General features: G+C 39.3%; 1 protein-coding gene across 2 annotated transcripts; it reads left to right on the plus strand.

Moving 5' to 3' along the window:
• The first annotated feature begins 1,134 nt into the window (after positions 1 to 1,134).
• LOC137107317 (uncharacterized) lies at positions 1,135 to 10,209 on the plus strand. Of its 2 annotated transcripts, none has more exons than XM_067491275.1 (13): positions 1,135 to 1,291; positions 2,055 to 2,245; positions 2,854 to 3,024; positions 4,130 to 4,271; positions 5,726 to 6,521; positions 6,611 to 6,752; positions 6,886 to 7,032; positions 7,191 to 7,276; positions 7,706 to 7,893; positions 8,127 to 8,521; positions 8,637 to 8,733; positions 9,082 to 9,253; positions 9,631 to 10,209. In XM_067491275.1, exons 1-13 carry the CDS (start codon positions 1,163 to 1,165, stop codon positions 9,765 to 9,767), a joined length of 2,793 nt encoding a protein of 930 aa, XP_067347376.1. In that variant the 5' UTR covers positions 1,135 to 1,162; the 3' UTR covers positions 9,768 to 10,209. The 2 variants fall into 2 exon arrangements, with proteins under 2 accessions (XP_067347376.1, XP_067347377.1); XM_067491276.1 differs by having other exon boundaries at positions 9,638 to 9,834.
• Positions 10,210 to 10,454: the final 245 nt, after the last annotated feature.

The following is a 10,454-nucleotide window of genomic DNA, read 5'->3' on the forward strand; positions in this document are numbered from 1 at the left end:
AGTGACTGGGAGAAATAGAATTAAAAAAACCTTCATCTGCACGATGTTTACAGGATTTCAAAGAACACGTGTGCATGAACATGTGTAGGACCTGTGACTGATGACTCTGTTAAATCTATAACACCAAATGTCTGCATTTATTTAAAAACGTACAGAGACACTATATTCTGCACAACAGTGAGAAGAAAAGTTCCTTTCACACAACAGTGGTTCAAATTTATATATTTATTCACTAATAAAAAAGTCACTAATGGCAGAAATCAGCTCAACAATATGTGAACAGTTTATCCAAATATTGGCAAATGCCGCCCAGACAGAGCTGCTCTCTCCTTCACCACAGCGCTGGCGTCTCAGTCCTGAATGTTTCAGATTCTGTCTCACACTCGCCAAACAAATGTCATTAGTTATTCGACTTAATGAAATCCATCTAGTCTTCACATCCCATCACAACCAACCTGTGCACATGTCATGCAGTTCATATGATGCAGTGAATATAAAAGAAGTGTTTTATCCTTTTCGCCATTTCACACTAAATGGATTCAAACCTTTGCACACTGAAAAGGTGTCATTATATTTCTCTGTTGATACAGGTGAATGTCGTCGTGGACCTACACTGGGATACACACGTGTTTCTTTTATACTTGCACCGAAAACCGAAAGCTATTGATCTTGTGTTGTCATAACCCCCATAGAAGAGAACTAGTCCAACAAGCTCCTCATGGTCAGTGGTTTCAAATCCATCATGTAATTACATTTGCAATTCGTTGCACAGTAACAGGCAACACAGGCTACAGTTTCTTCACATTTCACAGTCAGCAACATTGGTCTATAGAAGGGATTTGGTGGTTATGTGTCTTCATAGGTGGCAGATGTTGCAGTCGGTGGTGTTGAAGTCGGAGGGGTCTGGGATGGGTTGCTGAGAATGATGATTTAGCAGAACTGTTGGCCACAGAGCTTGTTTTCTGTAATTGCTTAATGAAAAAATAGAAGCTGAGGTTATAGCTGTACACAATCCTTTGAAACTACAAGCCGGTAAAACAAGTTCTACTTCATGTTTTATACTCTTAGTAAATAGACATGTGATCATTGGAATTCTGCTTATTTCCTTATAGCTACATATTTAAGAGGCATTGCTCCTGTTGAGGATGCATCACTCAGCAGGATGGCTTCTCTCACGCTGCTGCTGCATCTGCTGCTTATGGTCTCAGCTGCATCTGCATGGTACTACAGTTTCTATGGAGGCCAAGTGATGTTCACTCCAAAAGGACGGAAGCCAGATGGGACTTTTGAGGTATGTTTAGGTTTTATATATGTCTGTGTGTGTTTATTATTGAGGTCATAGTGGGTGGAGGAGATATGCTGGTCTGCATTATAAGAAGAGGTGGCTCAAAAGTTTTGGCCCCCTCATCCATTTTAAATAGGGTGACCAAAACATTAGAACCACCTCTTAATAAAGTCTTAATAAATGTACCTAATAAAGTGGCCAGTGAGTGAATATAGTTAAACTGGCTTAGTAGTTTCATTTGTTTTTTAATTTATTATAAAACTAATATTTTCTTTTTTTAAAAAAACAAAAAAGCTTCCAAACCTCAAACAGAGGTTCCCTCTTGTGCACAACTTCTTCTGGTGCTTCCTCCATCTCTATTTTCTGTTTTCTACAATGATGGAGCCCCTCCCAGCTACTTTGCTAGATTTATCCAGCCTTTGTTTATGTGTCTGTCTTCTGACAGCCAAACCACCTCTGCATGAGTAATCCACTAGTACTTTTGACAACGCAGAGTTCTCTGCTCCTGCACTCATTTCTAATATTAGGCATTTTTTAAAGCAGCTATTCTGGTTTAACTTTAAACAAATATACTAGCTCACTGCATGCACTCTCTAAATTAGGTCTGTGACGTCTGTTATTTAATGTTTTCTTTGCAGACTGAGACGTCTGCATATTGTTAATCAATAACTTATCTAACAGAGAATATTCATCCCTCAAATTTGACAGTACCACTGTCACATTTATGGCTGATGTATTTTACTCCATAATTATATTAAACTCATTACAGGTGGAATTGCGTGACAGGCAGGCTTCACCCTCCTGCTACCGCAACGACTACATATGTTACTATGGTGACTGTGGATACCAGAGTGAGAGCAGCAGCTCCTTAATTAGTAGTAATTACTATTCCAACTACTGGTGCCAAAATGAGATGAAGACTGTAAGAAAACTCCGCAGCAACCTCCCCTTTGCAATTAGGTGAGCTGATTTTAGGATTTTTGTTATTTTGTTTGATTTCCTTAGAGACTCATGTTGCAAACTAATTACAATTTTTAACTAATTTTTAAACATAAACGTAGTACAATTGACTAATATATTGTACTACTGCAAAAATGAAGCGTCTCTGGAAAAGCTAAACTTGGTGGTTCAATATCAAGCTAAAAACAAAATTTCTGATGACCAAAGCCGTGTCCTCATCACCATTTCTGCTCTTGCCTTCAGGAACGGTACAGAGTCACCTGTGCAAAGAATATATTTACAAAAACAAAAATGTATTACATGTGCCATAAACCATTTAAACTAATAAGAAATGAATGAGACAAGACTGGACAATATAATAAGTTGTAAGAGTTACAATGATGATAAAGTAATGGCTACTTATTTACTAATTATGAGGATTCTTTTGAGAAATTCATTCTATTAAATCTATTCTATTCATTCTATCAATCTATTAAATGTCTTCCACTATGGTCATTGTTCACCAGGATAATCATGGATACACTTGCTGTTTCACATTGTACCATTTAACAAATAATGTTAAAAATGATATTACATGATGCTAATTACTCAAACATGTCTTTCAACAGATATCCAGCTTACTATTATAATTATTATTATTATGATATGGGATACTGGATGGATAGCCTCAGAGGCTACAATGCTCCAATGCACATGATGGCACATGTGGACATGGGAATCAGATCTGATACTGGTCAGTCTAACAGCCCTCCTGTCACCTCATCGGTCCCTATTTTCAGGTAATGACCATCATTCTCTCTTTTGGTTGGTTGTGTCACACTGATCCCTACAGCAAACTGATTTCCATTTGATTCATAAAAGAACAGTTAATTAGCTTATCAGAAAATCACACATCATATCATTTTCATTAAGATGGTGACAGATAGTGTGAGCTGACACTGTTGTGCCCTGTGTCTGCAGATCAGCTTGAATTTGTTTGGAAGTTAATCGGGTTCTTTATTCACCATTCAATGAAGCCTTCATTAATTTTGCTCTTCTGTCCAAGTCGAGGGAGGTTAGCTACAGACCAATGGGCTGTAAACCTCTGGATGATATTGTGCAGAGTGGACACAGGAACATTTAGACCTCTGGAGATGGACTTGACATTGTCCTTGTTTTTCCAAAATTTTCTCTTAAATCCACAGATGTCTCTTCACACTTCTTTCTTTGCTCCATGCTCAGTGTGACACAAACACAAGGGCTGAGTCAACTTTTCTCCATTTTAACTGGTTGTGTTGAAAGTGTGATTACTATATTCCCACACCTGATACTTGACACAGGTGTGGCTGAATACAAATTACTCAAGCATCACATGATTGAAAAGCAAATATTTCTTACAATTTTGATAAGGTGCCAATAATTTTGTCCAGTGCATTTGTGAGTTCTGTGTGAATTTTTTTTATCAAGTTTGACTTTTCTTTTCTTTTCTTTTTTTTTGGTTGTTCCAGTGCAAACACAAACAATAAGCATGTTAATACCAGAACATTTACAATTGGAACAACTTTCTGAGGGAAGAGTTTCATTTTCTGACAGAATTGCAGGGTTGCCGATATTTTTGCCCATGACTGTATAAGACCCATAGTTTGGTCTTTGAATCGTTACCAAGACCTTCATGCCTAGACCTCGACCTCAGCAACACAGCTAACTTTAATTTAAAACTAATTTTAATTTTGAAAACAACATCTTACCCTTCAAAGGGTCCTGATGACCACCCAATTAAAACTGCTAATTAGTCCAAACATATACTAGTGCTGGACAAAGTGCACACATACATTATAGCATTCAGGATTTGTATTATTTCAAACACAAACGCTTCCTGATTCTGTTAATTAACTTGTGTTACAGAATACCCCGAAACTGCCCACGATCATTCAATTTGACAGCGTTTGACCCTGATGGTGACCAGGTCAGATGCAGAGTACCAACAGATTCAAGTACAAATGAGTGTGGGCTGTGTGGCCTGCCCAGTGAGTTCTCTTTGAATCCGGTAAGAGATTTATCCAAACTCTTTTTCCCCCTAATGTCTGCAACTTGCAAGACGCTTGGATAAAGTATTTAGCAACTGCTAAATGACTAATTGTATCTTTAAGGAGGATTAGCACAATAATATGTAAATTGGTAGAGATTAACCAGAGGTGTAAGAAATGATTTATGAACCCTTCACCTTATATTATTTGTTAATGCAGGTGTAACTGGTTGGTTGGCTACAAAGAAAAGGTTTAAGGGAGTTTAATAAAACACGAGTACAGTGGTTCTTTATGCTTATACTGTATTCTAAATCCAAATACTATCACAAAACTATGGTTAAAACGTGAGTTCTCCAGTGAGTTCTCCTTGAATCCGGTAAGAGATTTATCCAAACTCTAATAATTACTGTGACAACAACAGCAATTATTTACAGTATTTATTTACAGTAAATATAACAATATGAATAACCAGTATGTGGTGCCCACAGATATACTGTACATAGATCTTAAGCCCATTGTTGAAGGATAACTTAAGTCATTTAGTAAATTAATCGTATTTCCCCATTCAAACATCAACCAAAAAGGATTTTTCTGCTCATAAGGAATTTCATTCCAAAACACTCTGTCATGAAGTCGTAGAAAAACAATGTTGCAGCGTTCAGAAGAGCAACAATATTTAGGGCAACATACTTAAACACTCTCGAAACAATCTTGATACCTAAGTCGAAACATGTCACCAGCTGGAGTGAGTCTGGCTGATGTATTTAATTGTTTTTGTGGACGACAGCAAAAGCACTGCATGCTAACCCAGGTCAGAGACTGACATTTACAAGGAATGAAGAGAAATCATGGTTTGTTTTAGTGCTTTGCATAGTGGAGTAAAGACACTGCTCAGAAGTCGTTTCTAAGAAACACTAGTAGACCTGCCCTCCGAGAGCAAAGTCTATTGGGATTATATGGTGCTAGAAAATCCTATGATACGATGGAGATTTGTATGTGAGAAGGCAATTCTGGATTTTATAGGAAGCCAATGGAGAGAAGCTAATGAAGGAGAAGTATGTTCTCTTCTGCTAATTTCAATCAGCATTTGAAATAAACTGGAAGCTTTCTGTTCAGGTTTCCTGGGACGTCCTAACACTAGGGACTTAGTCTAGTTTTTTGGCATCACTTTGAGACAGGGTACTTCCTAATTTGCCACTTAGGCCTTTCAGTCTACACAGAAAACCCACAATATGCAGTAGATTAGAAACACACAGAAAAATAAGAAGGAAAAGTAATTTACTGATCTTCAGTTTATTGACTGTCAGTGTGATTACACTTATAAAGCCCCCTGTGTCTCTAGTCTCTGTGGAAGAAGGGAAAACAGCTACTAACAGCTAAAATACACAAATCAGTACATATACTGTACCAGAGACTGTGGGAACCTCATGATTGGCTGAATCTTTTAAAAGTATGTGACGTCTTTTTTCAACAGAATTCCTGCTCCCTGAAATATACACCTGTAAGCTACAGTACTGGATACTACCCCATTGAGCTGGTGGTGGAGGATTTTCCCAAGTCTCACATTTCTATGTACTATTCTGATGGATCCTATGCCACAAAGCAACCATTAACACAGGGAAGGTATAAACGTCAAAGTGAAACCATCACCACCACAGAAACACCAACTACCACCACCACCACAGAAACACCAACTACCACCACCACCACAGAAACACCAACTACCACCACCACCACAGAAACACAAACCACCACCACCACCACAGAAAGACCAACCAAGACCACCACAGAAAGACCAACTACCACCACCACCACAGAAAGACCAACCACCACCACAGAAACCCCAACTACCACCACCACCACAGAAAGACCAACCCCCACCACAGAAACCCCAACCACCACCACAGAATATCCAACCACCACAGAAACAACCACCACCACAGAAACACCAACCACCACCACAGAATATCCATATACAACCACCATAGTGGATACAACCACCACAGAATATCCAACCACCACAGAATATCCAACCACCACCACAGAATATCCATATACAACCATAATAGTGGATCCAACCACCACCACCACCACAGATTATCCAACCACCACAGAAACAACTACCACCGCAGAAACTACCACCGCAGAAACTACCACCGCAGAAACAACTACCATTGAAGAAAGAACAACCACAACAGAAACACCAACCACCATAAACCGACCATCAGTTCTTCCTTTAAGCAAACTGCCTCTGCAGTTTATTGTTTATGGTATGTGTATTTTTATTCATACAGATTTATTCAATCAAAAGTATTAATTTTGTTCTCAAAGTCCGTCTCTCCTCTCATGTGATCTTCAGTGGACAGTGACGTCCCTTCGTGCCTTGATGGTGATTACATTCCCATTTTCATGTCACCAACTCCGAGTAATGGAGCAAATATTCCTGCGTATGTCAACCGCCAGCTTGAAATCAAAGTCAGATCATCAAGTAAATTCAGCACGTAAGGAAAATGGAATTTTAAAATGATAGTAGGATCCTTCTTTCACAGCGACTTCTTACAAACGTATCAATAACATTTCCTGTAAAAGACTTATTATAATGTTTAAAAATCGTGTTTCACGTTTCTTTTGTAGGACTAATGACCTGATTCTCACTGGACCAGGTGGCGTTTCAAAGCGGAGAATCTCCACAGATGAATTTGTCATCACATGGACACCAACAGACCAAGAACTGAACAATCATTTTCCTATTTGCTTTGTTTCTGAAGCATACTACCCCTAGTAAGTTTTAAATCATTCACCAACTTTTGAGAAAGATGAGCTTTAATTTAAAGAAGAAAAAAGAGGAAGTTACATTGCTTCTATTTCATGTATTTTCCTGTCACAACTTGCTTGGTTAAGGTGATTCTAAAATTCTCCTTTCTCTCTTTCTCTCTCAGCTATTATTATGGGAACTGGTACTGGTACATCAATCAATTCATTCACTCAGAGCTGCGCTGTGTGACTGTTCACGTTGCACATCATGGTTAGTTGACTATTTTGAACTTCAATTTACATGTCAATCAGACCAAACGTTATTTCCATAATGTGTAGAACAGAAGTTAAAGGTGTCTTTAGTTATTAGCCTTTAGACAGCAAATGGATGATTAGCTCACAGGAACTATGGCAGAACCCTGGTTAATAGAAGGGAAACTCCCTTAGTCAGCAGAGTGATGATTGGATGATTGTTTTGGAGAGTAATAAAGCTCTGACACAAAATGATTGATGACATAATGTCAGCACATTACCACATGGATGACATGTTCAAGGAAATTTCAGTTTCTTTGAGATGGCAGGACAAGCAGGATGTTCAGCTCGTACACGTTATTATTGTTGCTATGGTTAATGATTTGACCTTTACCATGACAACATCACCACACCATTAAATAAATGTTACATGTTTCACGCTGTTTAGAAGCCAAAGTGACATGTGATGAAAGGTCAGTGAAGGTGGAAGTGGAGAAGGACTACCTCATCAGGCGCTTTGAGAACAAATTACATCTGAACGAAATCACGGATTATTCCTGCAACCTGTACAGACTGTCCAACTCGTCCCACCTGGTGGCCGAAATATCGCTGGGTGCCTGTGGAACCTATGTAGAGGTACAGCACAGAAACCTGCAGCACAGTGTTGAGGGTCTCTACAGGGTCTCTACTTTCTGCTACTGAGAGAAACTGCAGTACCTAGCTGCCATACTAAAGCATACTGGCACTGGGCACCTGTGAATGTTCTGTCTTTAATCTGAAAAACCACTTTGAATATTGCTGTCATTATTGCTATTAGTGATTAACAGTTGTGACAACTCACTCACTTATTTTTTCTGTTTGGCTTTCAGGAGGATGACTATAACATCTTCTTCAGGAATACGATCACATCTGCTGACACAAGTGAAATTATTTCCAGGAACAACGATGTTGAGATCGCTTTTGAATGTGGCTTTCCAAAGCGAAACAACCTGACCCTGGGATACATACACAAAAACCCATACGTCTTCACAGACAAAGGCTTCGGGACTTTCACCTTCCAGTTTGAATTCTATGACAGCCAGCTGTTCCTAAGAGAAATTGCTGCCACCAGGTATCCAGTGGAGGTGGACCTCAAAGAGTCGATGTTCATTCAAATCGAGGCGAATGCCTCCATCCCCAATGTAGTGCTGTTCGTGGAGTCTGTCAAGGCGTCTCCGTATGACAACCCCAACTCTCAGATCAGTTACACCATCATTGAAAATGGGTAAAGAAAATGCATCAGTTTCTTCATCTAATACTGCACCACATGCATTTATATTATAAATGCTTATTTCTACATCACATTTCCAGTTTAAAACAATGTCACCATGTTGTCACAGGTGTGTGAAGGACAAAACAGTGCAGCTTTACCCTGGCTCCCAGTCTCAATTCAGATTTGGAATGGAGGCTTTTGAATTCATTGGTGCTTATCCACAGGTAAGCAGGTTACTTTCTTTAACTCTGTTTTACTTGTTTTATTTACATCAGGTTATTAAAGCTTTACTGCCTAAATAGTAAAAAGAAAAGAAAACTGCCTTTTTCACCCAATGGAAATGCTTTGGTGTGTATGTACCCAATGACCTCTTTCCCAGAGGTCTTTGCACCATTTTGCTATTATAGGCACGACACAGCCTTTTTTTAGCCAAAATCAGAAGTAGTAATAGTGAGCTGCAGATAAAACTGTATTTGGAAAAGATATGAAATAGTACAACAGCTGGAAAACAACCAGCTTCGTTATGTATAATCAGCAGTGGCCAGCTGTTTACAGCCTCCATGTTTCTGCAGGTCTACATCCATTCTACCGTCATCCTGTGTCAGGCCGGGGCCCCAAACACCAGATGCTCTCAGGGATGCCTCCCATCCAACCGTCGTTACAGAAGAGAAGCTGCAGCCGAGAGCAGCAAACACTCCATCTCCCAGGGACCTCTGCGCCTGGGAGGAGCGGCCAACAGCCAGGGTGGGTGTCCACTACTGTTTTGCATTCAGGGGCTGTACTACATTACACAGAGGGGACCTTCTGTTATTTAAACCCATTCCCTTTTCTAAATGTGTGGACAATATTGAAACCACTGTCAACATCAGCACCTTTCACCCAACATCATTAAACACAATCATGGACCAATCATCATTAGAGTCTTTTACGTCTTTTACGCGGTTTGGAGATAGTTAGTGAGCATTTTGTAGTTGTGAATTATCCAAGCAATTAAATCTAACATTTGTTTTCACTGTATTTTATCACTGGACACACAGTAGTTAATAAGCTTCATACTGTAAATGCATATATAATATACTTTTGTTGTACCTGAATTTTAGCTTATGTTTTCTCTGTTTCAGTGTCCAGCCTGACCATGAATCTGGGCATGAATCTCATCTTCATTGTTGGCTGCCTCCTGGTGTGTGGAGCGGTGATCTACAGAGTGAAAAGGTCCAAAGCGAAGTACCAACTCCTATCAACATCTGAGTCGGACTGAAGACAGAGAAGTTCCACACAGACAATTTGAGGGGATTCGCTTTGACAAAAGATTCTCAGCTACAGTTCATATCTTTATTCTTATTCCTCGTGTATTGGTGGTGTTAATCATTGTCAGTACGGACTTTTAAAAAAAATGGTTTGAAACATTGTAAAGTACTAATAGAGTAATTACACTAAGAAACTGTATCTTTTCGTGCACACATGCATATTGTTCCAAAGGTGCTTGGGAAACATGTTTGCCTTTTACCATGAAGTTAACTTTCACTGTTGTGCTAAAGAGGTATAATCAAATTCTCGCTAACACGATGAGTGTTTCTGTTTGCTTGTTTTTAGTGTCATGGTGAGTTGACATGTGACATGCAAATGAGAGCTTTAACAGTTTATGGGCAGTTTGTATGCAACTATTCGAGACACTGTGAAGAATAAAACTTGATTCTATACTTTCCTGTCTTCTTCGTTTCATTTACACCCCACTAAAAGTGGCTTTTGATGAGTCACTCACTCCAAAAATATGACAGGGAACAGCCAGAGTCATCGTTCACGCAAAACAAAGCGTGTTTATTCTGTGTACTGTGAACATGTGTGTGATAGGAATCAGTACATTATCACTTTACTTAAAGCACCGACTGCCATCAGTCAGCCTGCAGGTTGCAGGTGGGACAGGACTGATGCTAGCTGGACTCAC

The sequence above is a fragment of the Channa argus genome, chromosome 2 (assembly GCF_033026475.1).
Source record: "Channa argus isolate prfri chromosome 2, Channa argus male v1.0, whole genome shotgun sequence".
In the NCBI taxonomy this organism is placed as follows: Eukaryota; Metazoa; Chordata; class Actinopteri; order Anabantiformes; family Channidae; genus Channa; species Channa argus.

Coding starts and splice junctions, on each gene's coding strand:
- LOC137107317 (XM_067491275.1), top strand. CDS start 1,163: ATGGCTTCTCTCACGCTGCTGCTGCATCTGCTGCTTATGGTCTCAGCT. Junction 6,522..6,610: donor TCTGCAGTTTATTGTTTATG/GTATGTGTATTT, acceptor TGTGATCTTCAG/TGGACAGTGACGTCCCTTCG. Junction 8,734..9,081: donor TCATTGGTGCTTATCCACAG/GTAAGCAGGTTA, acceptor ATGTTTCTGCAG/GTCTACATCCATTCTACCGT.